This window comes from Drosophila arizonae, chromosome 4 (genome assembly GCF_054131065.1).
Source record: "Drosophila arizonae isolate 15081-1271.41 chromosome 4, UAZ_ARI_1.0, whole genome shotgun sequence".
Classification (NCBI taxonomy): Eukaryota; Metazoa; Arthropoda; class Insecta; order Diptera; family Drosophilidae; genus Drosophila; species Drosophila arizonae.
Genome location: NC_142924.1, coordinates 6,379,776 through 6,395,439, shown reverse-complemented (window position 1 = coordinate 6,395,439; position 15,664 = coordinate 6,379,776). Strand labels below are relative to the sequence as shown.

At 43.6% G+C, this 15,664-nt stretch overlaps 3 protein-coding genes across 4 annotated transcripts; 1 reads left to right on the top strand and 2 right to left on the bottom strand.

The window, feature by feature from the left end:
- The first annotated feature begins 198 nt into the window (after nucleotides 1–198).
- Nucleotides 199–795, top strand: LOC108614412 (uncharacterized). The gene has a single exon (XM_018008526.2). The coding sequence runs from the start codon at nucleotides 199–201 to the stop codon at nucleotides 793–795; it is 597 nt and encodes a 198-aa protein (XP_017864015.1).
- Nucleotides 730–4,627, bottom strand: Tsp66A (Tetraspanin 66A). 2 transcript variants are annotated; one of them, XM_089467316.1, is made up of 8 exons: nucleotides 4,488–4,627; nucleotides 3,856–3,978; nucleotides 3,602–3,793; nucleotides 3,416–3,550; nucleotides 3,180–3,359; nucleotides 2,475–3,117; nucleotides 933–2,393; nucleotides 730–868 (listed from the first exon to the last, which is right to left on the bottom strand). In XM_089467316.1, exons 1-6 carry the CDS (start codon nucleotides 4,488–4,490, stop codon nucleotides 3,013–3,015), a joined length of 738 nt encoding a protein of 245 aa, XP_089323442.1. In that variant the 5' UTR covers nucleotides 4,491–4,627; the 3' UTR covers nucleotides 730–868; nucleotides 933–2,393; nucleotides 2,475–3,012. The 2 variants fall into 2 exon arrangements, with proteins under 2 accessions (XP_089323442.1, XP_089323443.1); XM_089467317.1 differs by having other exon boundaries at nucleotides 3,614–3,793.
- Nucleotides 4,628–10,592: 5,965 nt separating this feature from the next.
- Nucleotides 10,593–15,040, bottom strand: ppk26 (amiloride-sensitive sodium channel PPK26). Its single transcript, XM_018008521.2, has 6 exons — nucleotides 14,425–15,040; nucleotides 14,042–14,302; nucleotides 13,779–13,983; nucleotides 13,450–13,720; nucleotides 13,122–13,377; nucleotides 10,593–13,031 (listed from the first exon to the last, which is right to left on the bottom strand). The coding sequence occupies exons 1-6, from the start codon at nucleotides 14,988–14,990 to the stop codon at nucleotides 12,785–12,787; spliced, it is 1,806 nt and encodes a 601-aa protein (XP_017864010.1). The 5' UTR covers nucleotides 14,991–15,040; the 3' UTR covers nucleotides 10,593–12,784.
- Between the last annotated feature and the right edge of the window lie 624 nt (nucleotides 15,041–15,664).

Here is a 15,664-nt window from a genome sequence, read left to right as displayed (position 1 = left end):
AGTTTTGGTTTCTTTGGGGCGCCGGCTTAGGCCTAAGTCGCGCTGCCTCGCAAATGTTAAGGCCATTGCGACCGTGAAATTTTTTGGCGAGCAAATTTTGGCCCGTTGGTTTTTTGGCTATTTAAGCTGCGGCGCCGCTCCAGTTAGGCATCAGTAACCATTCCAGTTGCAGTTAAACAACAACCTCACCCAGCAGTCATGGCATTCCAATACGTCCTCCTCTCCATCTGCGCTGTGCTCGGCGCCGCCAATGCTGGCTACCTGGCTCCAACCAGTTATGTGGCCGCTGCTCCCGTGCTGACCAAGGTGGCGCAGCCACATTTCGATGCCGTTGGCACCACCCAGCATAATGTGGTGCGCTCGTTCGGCGGCACCGTCGCCACCCAGTCCAAGAGCGTCGTGACACCCTACTCCAGCTTCAGCAAGGTGGACTCGCGCACCACCAACAACGTCTACACGCCCAAGACTCTCTACAGTGCACCTGCTGCCGTGGTCACCAAGTCGATCTATGCTGCTGCTCCTGCTCCAGCTGTCACCTACGCTGCTCCTGCTCCCGTGCTGGCCAAGACCGTCTCCTATGCCGCTCCAGCTGTCACCTACTCTGCCCCAGCTCCAGTTCTCGCCAAGACTGTTTCCTACGCTGCTCCAGCTCCCGTTCTGGCCAAGACCTATGCCGCTCCAGTTGCCTCATATGCCGCACCCCTTGCTGCCCCCGCTGCCTATGTGAAGTACTCGCCCGCCATTGGCGTCGCTCACGTCAGCTTCGATGGTTTCGGCTCCCACTGGGGCTACTAGGTTGAGCCCTGGCGCTCAGCTCTTGTTGTAACTGTTGTTGATCACACTAATTAAAATTTAGTTGCGAAAAAAACTATAAGCAATTGTCTTTGTTTATTTTTGTTAATTTTAGCAATTTTAGCTGGTTTATTTGTTACCTGCACTCCACTTGGCTCCATCGTCTGTCTCTGCCCAGTTAATGGCAGTTGGCGACATTATGTCGCGACATTAGCTTGACAACAGCTCAGCAAGACGTTGGCAAAACTTGTTGAGTTGTTTGATAAGCAGCTCTATTTTGACGATATTATATAAGATATTCATATATGTATATGTATATGTATATATGCATATGATATAATGCGCAATCCATAACAATCCAGGTTTATTGTTGCACCTCTGTCCGTTTCTCTCTCTCACTGTTCCATCTCTCATATCCGCATTTCATTTCCTTCTGTACCGCTCTCTATCATTGGCTCTGCTCCGTCTAACTTTGTTCCATTCTTCCATATACACTCTCATACTCCCTCCCACAATGTAACTGCTTCTGTATCTATCTCAGCCGCTCTATGTCTCTCGATCTTTCTTTATTATTTCTTTCTTTTTTGCTTCCTCGTCGCTGTCTTATTCCTCTTTCTCTCTCCCTCTCTCTCTCCATCTCTCTCCATCTCTCTCTATCTCTCTCTTTGAATCCATACGTTTATTTTTCTCCCTTTCTCTACCATCTATGATTCTGGTCACATACTTCATTTACTAGTTTTGTCCCTCTCTCCAGCTACAGTCTCCCCTCTTCTCTCTCTTTCTATGATTCTGGTCACATACTTCATTTACTAGTTTTGTCCCTCTCTCCAGTTACAGTCTCCCCTCTTCTCTCTCTTTCTCTATCCTTCCCTCTCATACTCACTCTTTGACTCTTTCCTTATATCTCGTTCTTATGCTCTCTCTCACTCTGTGCCGCTTTTTCTTTATCTTGTACTATACATCTTTCTCTCTGTCTATCATCTCCCTGTCTCTCTCTCTATCTCTCTCTATCTTATCGTTCTCTCATTCCTCTCTCGCTCTCCCTCTCTCTCTCTCTCTCTCTCTCTCTCTCTCTATTTCTATGTACCACTCACTCTTTCTCTCCTCCATTTCTCTCTATCTGAATAACCCATTTCTCTAGTTGATACCTGCACCCCTTAAGCGCTGCCCTTCACATTAGTTCAACATTTAATGGGGCGTATGTGTGCCATAATTTTATGCCTCACGCCCAGGCTCATCCCCATGTAGCGCTGCCCACTCCATATACATATTTATGCACATATTTATCTTCATTCTTTTTTCACAGGGACGCAAAATATTTAGTGCAAAACTTTTTGTTTGTCTTTGCGCTTTGGCGGCAGCGGAGGCGAGGTGACGCGGCGGGAAGCGCACAAAAAATTGTTGGCCAAAGTTTAATGAGCCACATGACCCCTTTTGGTTTTTCAGTTAGCCCCGAGTTGTGCTCGCCTTTGCAGCCATAAACTTTGCAATGGGACCCATCGCCAGCTCGGCAGCTCAGCAGCTTGACCAAAGTGTTGTTATTGTTATTGTTATGGTTATGGAGGTCTGTGGCGGAAAAGTTTTGCCAAATTGTCGAGCAGCTGGAAAAAAAAGAATTACAGAAAAAGTAGTATTAACTGCTTGGGCCGCAGCAAACTATTTAGCCATAAAGTTAGACGTACTGCTGGGCATGTTTTATGCATTTGGACGGGCAAGAAAATTGTTTTTCATTTAATGTTGACAACAATAAAATGTATATGCACACAGACACACAGACAGACAGACAGCTGAAATATGTAAAAACTCTCGAACATCCTGGTCCAAGTCATCCGATTGTCCTTGAATATGTGCTCAGTCGCCTGGCTGCATTTCGCTTTTGTATATTGTTTCCGAGTATTCAGCTGGTTAGCTGTCCGAGCTGTTGTTTGGGTATTTGCAATAGTTTTCAATTCGCCTTTGTTGATTTCTTTATTGGCTCATGCATATGCAGAGCGAGCAGAGCTCGGATACACGGACACTCGGACAATGGCTAACAAGGATTCAGGCAGCCAGCCAAGCAGCTAGCCAGGCAGACACTCGAGTGTTTATCGTTATTGATTGCAGCCGGTGAAATATGAGAAGTGTAAGTCCCTGCCAATATCAATTCCCATTGAAATTCCCATCCAATTCCCTATGTCAATGCCATCCAATTTGTCTTCCAAATGCAAATTCAATTTGCCACTAGAGAAAGATGCAGTCCGCACGCAATTCTTGACAGCTGCGTTTGGGCGCCTTGATTCGCCTCAGATAGCAATAGAAAACGGTCATCATCACGATGAGCACTAACTGTAATCGATATACACGATAGGCACATTAATCGCTCCAAATGCTTACACGCTCAGGCTAACCAGTAAAATCGGAGTGATTAGCTCAAGGTGAATGAATCGCTCGCCTTTTCCATTCGCATGGAGACAGCCCGTGGAATGCAGAGTATGGGTCGTTCGGCTTTCAGCGGTGAAGCAGCTGCGCGGTAATTCCCCATATGCGAGCAGATAATCATCGGGGCCCAGGGCGCCGCAGCACTTGTACTATGGCAGGGAACTCCAAGTGGGAAAGCGAAATTGAGTTGAGGAGAGCAACTCACCTTTATCTCATAGCTAGTGAGGCTCTCGCCTTTAGCCCATTTTGCGTGGACTTCGTGGACGAGCGGATAGGTCTGTGTCAGCACCATGTTGATCATTAGCTGCAGCCAGCTACAGGCCAGCAGACCTGTCAAGTACTGCAGAAGGATATCATATAATATCGGGGATAACAATAGAATATCGAATACTTCACGACTTACAGTGCGCAATGTCTTCAAGTTCTGAAAGAGCAGCAAGATAAATCCCAATATTAAAACGATAGACACTAGCAGAGACCCCGCAAGCATAACAGCTTCATATTTCACAAAATCACAGTTTGGAGTACCCGAATAGTGGTAGACAATCACCGAGCAGTGGTGGACATCGATGATGGCTGAGACCTTTCAGTGAAGTATATCAACATGTATCAATAGAGATGTACACCTGCCGTTCATTAACTAACCCAGCATGCGATAATGAAGGATAGGATAAGCCAGCGAAATCCAATCAATGACCAGTTCCTCCCAGGGGCATTGACTGGCCGACCAATTCTCAGACTCTCAGACGCCGATTTATTTACTGCCAGCTGAAACGGAATGGAAACTAATTTTTTGATTATGAAATTAACTACAATAGCATGAGTTCTATGAAGATTTGGTTGAATAGACATTGAATATTTCTATCATCTAATTATGAGCTCGTTTTAAATGCCAACTTTAATCTTGGCAAGATGTTCCACTTTAGACTTGTACCACTATAGACTGAATTTTAGACTAGTATACAATGAAGCTGAATGCAAGAGAATTTATCTGGAGAAAACATCAGTGGAAATCAAAAGACCTATGGCATAAGTATGGCATGGCTAAGCTACAGTTGATATTAGTATATCATAGTATATTGTATAAATAGTAGTAATGGTATAAATATCATTTCTGTTAGACAATGTAGCTATACTGCTTTAAAGTTTCTTAAATATAAAGCTCAAACTGGCCTAGGTTCTTGAAGATCTGACATCATTTAACCGAGCTCTGTTGAGACAAAATCGGGAAATTCTTTATCCCACTTCCATATATGTAATTTTATATAAGCGCTTACCATTTTTTTTATGTGTATGAGCTCTGATTTTATCAATGGCAATTAAATATATATGGCAAACAAAAACATATAAATATTTGAGTTTAAATTGCTTTTGAAGTATTTAGAAAATGTAATTGAATATTATCAGGTGTACAAACACCAAACAAAATATCAAATAACTCTGCAGCCTAAACATACATATCAAATGCAAGAGTAACATATGTATAAATATAAAAAAAAAAAAAATTAAAAACAGACAAGAAATGTCAAGTTGCCACGCTGAAGCGATTTGTGGAATTTGCATAGATTTGCTGCGGTGTTTGCCTCGGTTTCGCTTAGTTCAGTTTTGGTTGGATCCGGTTCGGTTCGGTTCGGTTCATATGAACGTCTCCAGTCTATGGAATTTTTTAATCAAACAGTTGCCATTAATTACTGCAGAATTCTGCCAGCCACATAACAGACATTTTTTCGACGGACTCCAATGAATGAAACCCAAAAGATGGCAAACGGGCAAGAGCCAAGGCGTGGCCAATACTCCTGCTTCACATGTTTTTGCTGCCTTCGCTGTGTGTGTGGCAGTAGCAACAAAAAAGATTGCCACGGGCTAAACCGCAACGCAGCCAGTGCTAGCTCGCAACCAGAAAGTGATAGAGAAAGAGAGAGAGAGAGGGAGGGTGAGAGAGAGAGGGAGAGATAAGCAGAGTGTGGTCTGGGCGCTGTAGACCCATTCAACACAACTAAAAATCAAATTAGGTGCAAACGAGCAGCCGTCAGCGCGCGGTGGCTGCCAGTGGGCGTGGCCGGCGCCCAATGTAATGAATAATTTATAATGCAAAAGCGCTAATATTTTTTTGCTTTTATTTCTGTTGCCTTCGCTCTTAGCTGAAATTAAAATTTTGTGGCTTCGCTTTCATACGCCAGTTAAAGCCAAAGATTCTTGTTGTTCTCAGCTTGCAGCACATGAACTGCAGTTAGTAGGTCGCGGAGAGGGGAGAGGGTGGGCCGAGCTGGGCTGATAAATGTGCGTGTGCTGGTGTCAAGTGCACGCTCGTGAATTCAATTTGATATACAAACTGATTTATCGATGCTGAGCAGAGAGCTGTAGTAGAGCTACGCCCACTCTCCCCCCTCCATCGCACGATTCGACTCGACTCTTTTCGACTTCAAGCACTGCCACACGCCATTCATAAGTCAGTCAGTCAGTGGGCCAACGAGCTGCAGCTTCTTGGCAGGGGGAGGAGGTGGCGGTCGGGTGGGCTCTGTCTGCTCAAGAGACGATAAAAAATTACATACACTTGTAACTGTTGCTGGCTGCAGCCCCTAACAAGGTTAATTTGTTGCGATCGCACAGCGCACTGTCATTTATCTTCGCTGTCAGCGCCAACTCTATGAGGCAGCCAGGCTCTAATTTGAATTTAACAAGCTTCGCATCGAGAGCGTGTCCTCGGTTAGTCACTCAGTAAAAGTCATCCAACCAGCCAGGCAGGCAGGCAGTCTACTAGATGGCAGTCAGTGAGAGTCTATCACAGCGCTTTGAAAATTAAAAATTTATTGCCAGACGAGGTGTCAATCATCGCCTCGCATCGCAATAAAAAGTAATATGTAACGGGAACACTGAATGATGACGAACAGCTGAAGTGCGGCAAGTCGAATTTGAAATGCTCTAACGACAAATGGGGAGAGTGGATGTTAATAGATTTTACGTTATGTTAGAATGTCTTTGAAAAACTGTGTTATCTTTTAATGTACCGACTTTATAGTTTTATTTTTAATTTTTTACATAACTCTTTTTTTACGTTTTTTTACATAAAAAAAATTTTATACAATATTTATATATCTATTTTTTAATCAATAATATTAAAATTTTTTAAATTAATTAATATGTATATTTAATATATATTTTAATATAAATAAATATATATGTATATATCAACAATATTGAAAAATTAAAAATTGTCCCTCACTAAAAGTTGTCATTGAAATTTTATAATAAATACTTATATATTTCTTATACTCAAGATATTTAAGAAGAGTGTTAAAAAGGTTTTTCTAAATTATGCATGTAGACTTAGTTAATTACTACATATTGTATTTTCCATTCTCCACTTCTATATATATTCATAAATATTCAACACTTTTATCATAAACTTAGAAATCAATATTCATAAAATGTGTCTATTAATAAAACTCAATAATTATCTACCATTCGCATTTGCCATACGCTATAAATTATCCATGAACTTTCCATATATATGTATATATAGAGAACTATTGTAGGTCATCCAGAAGGGCATCTCAGTGCATTTGCCAATGCAAGGCAATTCACATATTCGCCATGCCCTCTGTGGAGCCATAAAGAGTCGAACAAAAAATCCCGCAGGACTCGGAGGACACTTCATCATCAATTTGTATCCGTGCAATGTTTCAATTTCACTTGTTGGCTTCTCGATTCTCGATTCTCGATTGTCGGTTGTCGCTTTGGGTTTTTGGGGCGACACTTTTATGGTTTTCAGATTTGTGCTCATGTATCCACTAGATATCATCCATTTTTTATAGACTCTCCCTTTCTTTTTTTGTTCCGGGTATTTTGGGTTGGGAAATGGCAGCTGAAGTAATGACCGTTGCTTGTTTTCTAATTGGAAAATTCTTAGAGAAATTGAAAAATTTCCATAAAGCTGCTGGATGAAAATGAATGCTGGCCATTCGCTATTTGCCATTCGCCGCTTTGCAGAACATTAGATAATAGTTTTTATTTTTATTTCGGCTCTAGTGTGGGAAGCTGGAAATAAAATTTTGTTGCATATTTTGCGGCGTCGAATGGCAGCCACAAAAATGAATGAAATCGTAAAATGCAGACACGCCGGACAGCCAGCCAGCCGGCCGAAGGGCTAATAACGTACACTCAAAAACCGGATATGCCGCAGACCCCCAAAAACCCAACCCAATGCCCAGTTACATCTAAGCTCAGACAAGCTCTCCCTCTCCCTCTCTCTCTCTCTCTCTCTCCCTCTCTGTGTGTGTTTGCATTGGCATTTAAGTGCCGAAACGAGTTTTTAGGGCCAGAGCAACGTCTAACATAACCTCAATTTGTTTGTGTGTGTGTTGCCTTTGTTTGTATTTTGTTTGTCTTTTATCTGCGTCTGTATATCTGTTGGCTCCTGCCTACCTCCCTCCCTCCCTCTGGTTTCTTTTCGCTCTTGCATTGCAATTGCATTGCCGTTCAGTTTTTCTCGCGCTGTGTAAATATTTGATTTTTGCATTAAAGTCAATTTGCTTTCATGATTCCGTAATTCATTGTTTACCCGCGCTAACTTCTATTACGCCTTCCGCCACGCCCAACACTTGGCGTGTTTAATTTGCCAACATTTGCCGGCTTTCTCACTTCTGCTATCTCTTTCACACTGCCTCCCTCTCTCTCTCTCACTCCGTTGGTTTTATTGTTTCTTTTTGGTCTTCGACCCGCATTTCCGCTGCACTTCCTCCGGGCAGCAGACGCAGTGATATCCGCATCATCTTTGTTTGCTGCCCCGCCCCGCCCCGCCCCTCTCAGCCAACAGCTCACATTGTTGTTGGCTTTCACGTCCTGGCTGCCTGTTTTAATATGCGCACTCAACGTTAGAAATTAAATCTGGCGCTCAAATGTTATTTGCGCTTTTCGTTTATTTATTTATTTATTATTTGCTTACGCCTCGCCTCGCCTCGCCTCGCCTCGCCACGCCTCCTGAGAGTTCCTGCTGCTGCTGCCACCCGGCATCCACCCACTTTTCATTAGGTAATGCATAATAAGTACGAGTATCCGAGTCCGAGTCTGTATGTGAGTGTATTTAATTTATGTTCACTGGGCCAACAGAACGCAGCTCTCGTAAAGATGCGGATAAACAATGTGGAATGAGTCGCACTTGCGGCAGCAAACAGTTTCTGCTGTTGTTGGCTTTAGATTATATTCTCAACAAAGGCGGGATTTCATTCGGTTTCAACGTTTCTATATAGAGAAATTATAAATATTTAAATATGATTTGTAATGAGATCTATGAATGGGACCCGCTGTGTGAAAAATAAAAGAAAAGAGAAATTATAAGTATTTAAGTATAAGTATATATAGAAAGTAGAAAATGAAAATCAAGAAAATTATATGGTATATAGTATAAGTCATAAATGACTTCAACTAACTGAATGTCTTATATATAGAACTGTCTATGTATATGGGATAAGAATCTATTCCTCAAATACTTAAAAAAATATATATATATTTCTATACATATATATGAGAACTCCTGTGTTTGTTAAGAGATCTTAATCAAATTTAAGTGGGATGAGCTATGATATCGCACTTGAAAGTTTAGTCTGACAAACTCTTATTATAAAAAAGAAAATTTAATTAAATATACATAAAATTTTTTTATTGAATATATTTTTTAATATATTTTATTATTTTATTTATACTATGGTAAATATATCCTATTGAAACTATTCAAGATTTGGCTCTACTTTAATACAAGATCCCTTGACTACAAGTACGCAGTTAATGTTATTCTCAACAACATGTGGAACAGCACGTTAGACAAATAAACACAAACATATGCATATGTATGTAGTTTTCCCATTAGCGAAACTGGTGTGAACATCAAAATTTACATGTCTCACGCAATGGAATATAAGTTTAAGAGGCCACAGACTTTGCGTTAAGACCTCATTCAACAGACCTTTCACACGCGCATCAACATTTTATGTGCCGAGCCAAAGAGGGGTTCATTGATACGCTAACCTACCGAAGACTGAAATCAAATATTTCGCTATGCATTACGCAGCACGCAGTGAGGAGAGGGAGAGACAGAGAGGAAGAGAAGTCGACTGGCAGTGCCCTCGCTTGGTCTATCATTCGATCATTATTCGTATTATAAGAGGAGCGATGCCTGCAATTTTAACGAGCTTACGCATTTTATCGTCCACGCTGCTGTTGCTGCAAGGACAGCGAAACGAAGCATATCCGTAACCGCATTCGCATTCGCATCCGCATTCGCGTCCGCATACCGTTGGATGCCTGCTTGTCATCATCAGGAGCAGGCGATGCCAATGCAGTAAAAAAGAATCTAATTTAGTGCGCGGTTTGCATACAAATGCCTTGCCTCATGTTTACGTGACAATGTCGGCATATATTGATATGTGTGTGTGCGTGAGTGTGTGAGTGTGTGTCAATTGGCAATTGATGTCACGATAAACATTGATTTGCCACAAGGAAGAAACCAATTTGGTCTATGCATATTTTATTAATTGTTCTGTCGCAACATCTTCAAGCTGCGCAGTTTAATCAAAATTTGCGAAATTCGCATTTAAAGTTTTTAATGACTTTTCAAACTTGGCTGAAAGCGAAGCCAGCGATTACTGTTTGTTGCAGTTGTTGCAGTTGTTGTTGTTGTTTGTTTGCTTGTTTGTTGCAGCTGTTTGTCTATTGCATATGCAAACGGCATTTGGGAGTTGCTAACAAAATGCAAACCGCTAATCGCGTTACACGAAACTTTCTACAGCCAAAGGTGCGCCTGGCAATCGAGTGCGAAATTCCGCATACGCCACGTGTGACACACGTCTGCGAGTGTGTGTGTGTGTGTGTGTGTGTGTGCCTGGCAAAGCATTCAAGTCATTTCCGCTTAAGCAGTCAGCCACAGCCATCTAACTAGCAGCCAGAGTCGCGCTGACATGACAGCCGCGTGCTGTTGCATGCCGCAAAATGTTGCTCAGAAACCGACTTAAATACAAACAAACATGGCCGCCATTGGCGACCAGCCGCGACAGCGCCTGGCCAGTGTGGGGTAACGCCTAAAACCGGAAACCGGAAATTTAAAGCTATGCCAAGCAAATGAAGCGAACTTTTGCCCAATGTTGTTGCAGTTTCAGTTGTTGTTGCTGCTGTTGTTTGACTGACTGTTGCTAGGTATTTTGTTGGCTGTTGTTGTTGTAGTCAGACACTGCGGACAACTGCACGTTGCATTGTGCTAAAGTTTAATTACAAATTCGCTGCAATTTCTTTTGCAATTGCTACAAAAGCGCAAACAACTTTTTTATTGATATTGTTATGGAGTTTTGGCCTGTCAAGTTGTTGACGTTGTTATTGTTGTTGTTGTTGTTGCTGCTGCTGCTGCTGTTACTGCCAATGTCAGATGTCATGTTGTGCTAAAGTTATACCTCTCTCTCTCCCTCTCTCTCTCTCTCGCTCTCTGTTTATTGCCGTCTGCCTGCTGCCGTCTGACGATTTTAAATGCAAATTGATTACTGACATCGGCCAAAGTTGAGGAGCTGCTTTCAGTCGCTAATAGCCAATGTCACATTATGCACATTTCAGCTGGCAATGCGACAAACGGATGAAAACACATACACACGCAAGCACACACTCATATTCATGTGAGCTTTCATAAAAGTTATAGCTGCATGTTCAAGATATGATTAAATTGTTTCTCGTAGAGGACTCGGGGCGAGTAGTCATATAAAACTCAGCTAGATCTTGACTATCGATGGCATTCAATTAATCGACTATTAGCAGCTATTATTGATTGTCAGCATATTTAAAAAATTTTGATTCATTAAAGGGATAGATGTTGTAAAAATGGTGTGATTGATAACTTGTTAACAATTAGTATATAACGTTTTTTCGATTTTTGCTCCTTTGCTTACAGGGCTAAGGCTGTGCTAGTTATCGATAACAATTGAATAATCCAAGGTAAGTGCTTATGGGTATTCCATATCTATTCAATTCCTTATCTTATTTATCATACTTAATTCAAAAACTTTGTATCAATTATTATTGCAATATAAATTAATCGCTTGTTATCGATTTTGGTATCCTCCATATCCACAGTCCACTTTTCGCATACTTAAATACAGCTCATTAAAAAATGCCTATGGATAATTATTGCTGAATCGATAACAGTCGATTCGTACCCGGCTTAACTTAAGCTCTCTGAATTATATTTAAAGTGCAGGAAAAATAAAGAAACATTCACTCTGCACACAGAATTTCGCGCTTTCACTTAACCGAGCCAAGCCAGCCATAATACTTCAGTGCCACTCATGCTTTTATTTGCGAGTATATATATTATAATATATATGTGATCGATAAACCTCAGGAGACAGCCACGACAGACATCGATATAAAAATGTCATAAATTTCATTTTAACTTTTGTTTTTGTACGCTGAATAAAAATTGGCGTGCAGAAATGCCGCGTTGAAGTGGAAAGTGCCAAATGCACACACACACGCACACACACACACACACACACATGCACACATGCCACACTTTTATGCCTGCTGCTGCATGTGGCATGCAAAAGGCTGCGCCCCATTGTTGCACTCTCACAACTTTTCCGCATGTGCATGGAAAATTTTATTAGGTATGCAAATGTGTCAACTTTATTTGCAATATTTCGACACATTTCGACACTTGTTGCCATAATGAACTCAGCGTGCAAGCGAGTGTATGTAAGTGTGTGTGTGGCATGCATATTTCAGTAGCTGAGCCTCACGTAGCTGGCAGCACACACAACTGTTGCACAACTGTTGCCAATGATATGCTAATAAAGGCCGCGAATCGTGCATGCAAATTGAATTAAACTAAATGACAATTGCAGCTGATAGTTTGAGTGTGTGTGCGTGCATGTGTGTGTGTGTGTGTGCATAAATTGCTGCTATTGTTTAAATATTTGCCAACATTATTAACTTAATTCAATTGGATTTCCATTAGAGCCGCACGCACACAACTCAAACGAAGCTGCGAGCTATTTGCATAGCTAAAGGTACGAGACGTCGCCCCCATATCTAGATAGATAGATAGATAGATATGTATATGTCTGTACGTGGGCTGTCTGGATCTCTAGCGTCTAGCTGGCTGGCAAATCAAAGGCCTGTCTCTGCATAACATATGCGAAGGCTAAAGATGAGGCCTTGTCTCAATCGCTGCGGCGTCTGTTGACTTTTGGCAATCGAATTGAATTGCAGCTGCAAATCACACAATAAAATAATTGATTCCATTTGAAATGCACACACACACACACACAACGTTTGACTTTGGCAGCATGCGGGTTTGCATGCATGCATACGCACATACATATGTATGTATGTATGTATATCCCAAGTTGGTTACCCACTCCAAGTGCTGACTGTGCTAAGAGTACAAATTTATTTCCATTGTTTGCACACACGCAGACATAGAGAACGAAAGAGAGACAGAAAGAGAGAGAGAGAGAGGGAGAGATGGAGTGATACTGAAACTGAAGAGCATCCTTCACGAATTGCCACTGGTTTATTGATAAGCAGCAGCCCGTGCTTAGGCCTCCTTGCTGGCGGCCTGGGAGAGCTCCTTGCGTGTCTTGCGGCGCATACGCAAATTGGATATCAAACGCACCGTGCAGAAGTAGACAAGCTCCACAATGCTCAATGTGGATACGCCCATGAAGAGGCCCAGCAGGCCGCCACAATTGGCCAAAAAGTCGGTGGTGCCGTAGAGCTCGGAGCGGCGTGAGGTCAAAAACTGTGCCTCCTTGAAGAATATGGAAACGCGCGACATTTTCATGCTAAACGATAAAGAGAGGGAGAGAGGGAGAGAGAGAGAGAGAGAGAGTTCACAGATAGATAACCTTAAAGCGCTTGAGTTCCATTCGTACCCCTGCCGCTTCGCCTCATCGTCTTCTTCCGATTTGTCCTTCTTGGCAACTGTTTTGTAGTCGAAGTCGGCCTGCGATATTTCCGCCTCATACGCAATCGAGGTGCACGAGGGCAAACAGTTGCAGTCCGTTTGGCCACGCACATTGTCGGCCTTGGTGGCCACGCTCTGGTTGAACTCCTGCACCAGCAACTTGTCCTCGGCCTCGTTGTAGCACGTCAAGTTACCCAGGCCACAAACGGGCACATTTACATTGTCTGAGGGATAAAGCATGGATACCCGGCATTAGTCTAACGAACTCGACTCAAAGAGTTCCATTAGAAACTCACGCGGCATAGAGAACTTGACACAGCCGCACTCCGAGAGCGTGAAATTCGCCAGACACTCCAGCTCACAGTTGGTCTGCGAGTAGGTGTTGAAGTAGCGCAGGCGACGCTCTCTCTGGAAGTAGCACTGTCGCCTGTGCGGCTCGTAGTGCTTCAGGCCGTCCGAGGTGGTGATAATCTTGGGTCGTATCGAAATGAGCACCTCCTGGTCGAAGGGTATGCGAAAGTATTGACGCGATGTCTGCGCCACCTCGCCAGGCGTGTGCAGCAGTATCTAAACCGGGAGATGGAGAGGGCTAGAGGCCTAGTCCTTGACTCTCTGAATACCCTACCTTGAAACCTTGCACGGGGCCACGGCACATGTCATCAAAGTCCTCCTCAATGCCACCCATAAAGAGGTACAAGCCCGCCTTGGCGCCAGGGCCCAGCACACGATGTGGATAGGTGGATTCATTGGCACTTAGGCTATAGCCATCCTCCACAGTCCACTCGGTGGTCAAGCGATTCTCCTCGCGAAATATAATGTCGGGTATGATGCTGCACAGACCAAGATTTCGATTGATACGGACTTGGCCGAACTATTTAATCGACTTACCCCTCGGCTCGATAGATCTCGGCTGGACTCAGCGCATTGAAGCTGTAGCAGACGCCATCCTCAGTGACGACCTTGTGAAAGATCTCCTTGCACTTGGTGGGCGAATTGCGCCACTTGCAATCCAAAAATGTGTCATTAAACAGGGGCTTCACTTCGGTCAGCGTATCAATAATCTCAATGCCCTTGCGTCGTGCATCGCCGAGGGGTATGTCGTGCAAAGGTGGATCGCACACCTGACTCACAGCATCGTAAAACAAATAGCTGTAAAGAGTTCAGATAGGTTTTGGTTAAGCTAACACTGAGATAGAAAAGTCTTGGTTCTTTTCAGGATATTTTCCGAGCCAATCCGAGCGAGTCAGTTACTCCTTCTACTAGATACTCACTCATGTTCATTGAAATCTTTAACTCCAGTGACATTACCGCGGAAATCGCGAATTTGCCAATAGGCGTTAGTGAAGTTGAATACGGATTGACGCGACTTGGTCTCCGGGCAGACGGTGACGGTGGGGAACGGGATTTGCCAGACGGGCGTCGACTTCTCGGCAAAACTGACAATGACCGGATTGTTGTTCCACTTGTCCCAGATGTTCATGGTCAGCTTGAAGCAGGTGAAGATCGAAAGCAGAAAGACACTGACCCAGAACAGACGCTCCAGCCAGGGCCGCTTCTTCTCGCCCAGATACCGGATGCCGTGAATCGTACTGTAATCGCAGTACTCATGGATGATTGCCTTGGCCGCTTGGAAGCCGCTGCCGTATTTGATCTGTCGCTTGGTATCCACCTCATCTTCGCTGTCGTCTGAATTGGTCTCGCGGCAAGCCGACGCCGATTTGGCCATCAAGGCAGCGCGCTTCCACTGGCTGGATGTGGCCAGCATTCCGGCATGCGGTGCCCGGGGCACCTCCAGGCCAGTGATGGGCGTCTGTGGCTGAGTGCTATTCGACGACATGACCGAGTCCGAGTACCTTAACACAGTCAGGCCAGCGCCAGGCAGCGGCTCACCTTATATAGCTGGCAAGTGTTGCTTCACTCTGGTCGCTGGGGTGCAACGCTGCCGCCCTCCAAGGAATTGCCCATTAAGGCACGCAGCTGCCGCATCACGCATACGCCGTGTGAAACCTACGTAAGTGTTGATGGTGTGAAATACTATTGTTTGCGCTAGTTTCCTTCATTTTTTTTTGTTCTTTCCCCTTTTTTGGTGTCATTTCAATTAGTTCATTGGGCAAGCCGGCGCAATTTGCCACACACGCTCTGGCCAGGTCCCCAGCCAGTGGGAGCTGCCAGTCGTAATTTTTAGCTGGCTAAATGTTACCTTTGCGGTATCCACATACTGAGAACTGGCACTGGGCGAGGCATTCTAATTAGCTTTAAGTTGCGCCCAGCCCTGGTCAAATTGAATAGCGGCTGCTGTGGCCCATGTCGGCCAACGCTCATGCATTTTAAATCCAGGAGTCAGCCGCAGACGCTTAACTCGACCTCGAAACGGAAACAGAAGCGGAAACAGAAACTAAACGAACGCCACACGTTGCAGACGCTCAACCAGACCATGTCGAGAGCTGCAGCTGGCCATAAAGATTGTTTTTTTTTTTTCGTTTTTGTTGTTGTTGTTGTCTACTTTCGGGT

What these genes read in the sequence shown, in the direction of transcription:
- LOC108614412 (XM_018008526.2), top strand. Translation starts at nt 199, where the DNA reads ATGGCATTCCAATACGTCCTCCTCTCCATCTGCGCTGTGCTCGGCGCC.
- Tsp66A (XM_089467316.1), bottom strand. An exon ending in TGCGCACTGTAAGTCGTGAA is followed by an intron (nt 3,551 to 3,601) that starts GTATTCGATATT and finishes ATCCTTCTGCAG; the next exon opens with TACTTGACAGGTCTGCTGGC. An exon ending in TAATCACTCCGATTTTACTG is followed by an intron (nt 3,118 to 3,179) that starts GTTAGCCTGAGC and finishes TATCGATTACAG; the next exon opens with TTAGTGCTCATCGTGATGAT.
- ppk26 (XM_018008521.2), bottom strand. Translation starts at nt 14,990, where the DNA reads ATGTCGTCGAATAGCACTCAGCCACAGACGCCCATCACTGGCCTGGAG. An exon ending in GAGATCTATCGAGCCGAGGG is followed by an intron (nt 13,984 to 14,041) that starts GTAAGTCGATTA and finishes TGGTCTGTGCAG; the next exon opens with CATCATACCCGACATTATAT. An exon ending in TGTCAAGTTCTCTATGCCGC is followed by an intron (nt 13,378 to 13,449) that starts GTGAGTTTCTAA and finishes TTTATCCCTCAG; the next exon opens with ACAATGTAAATGTGCCCGTT.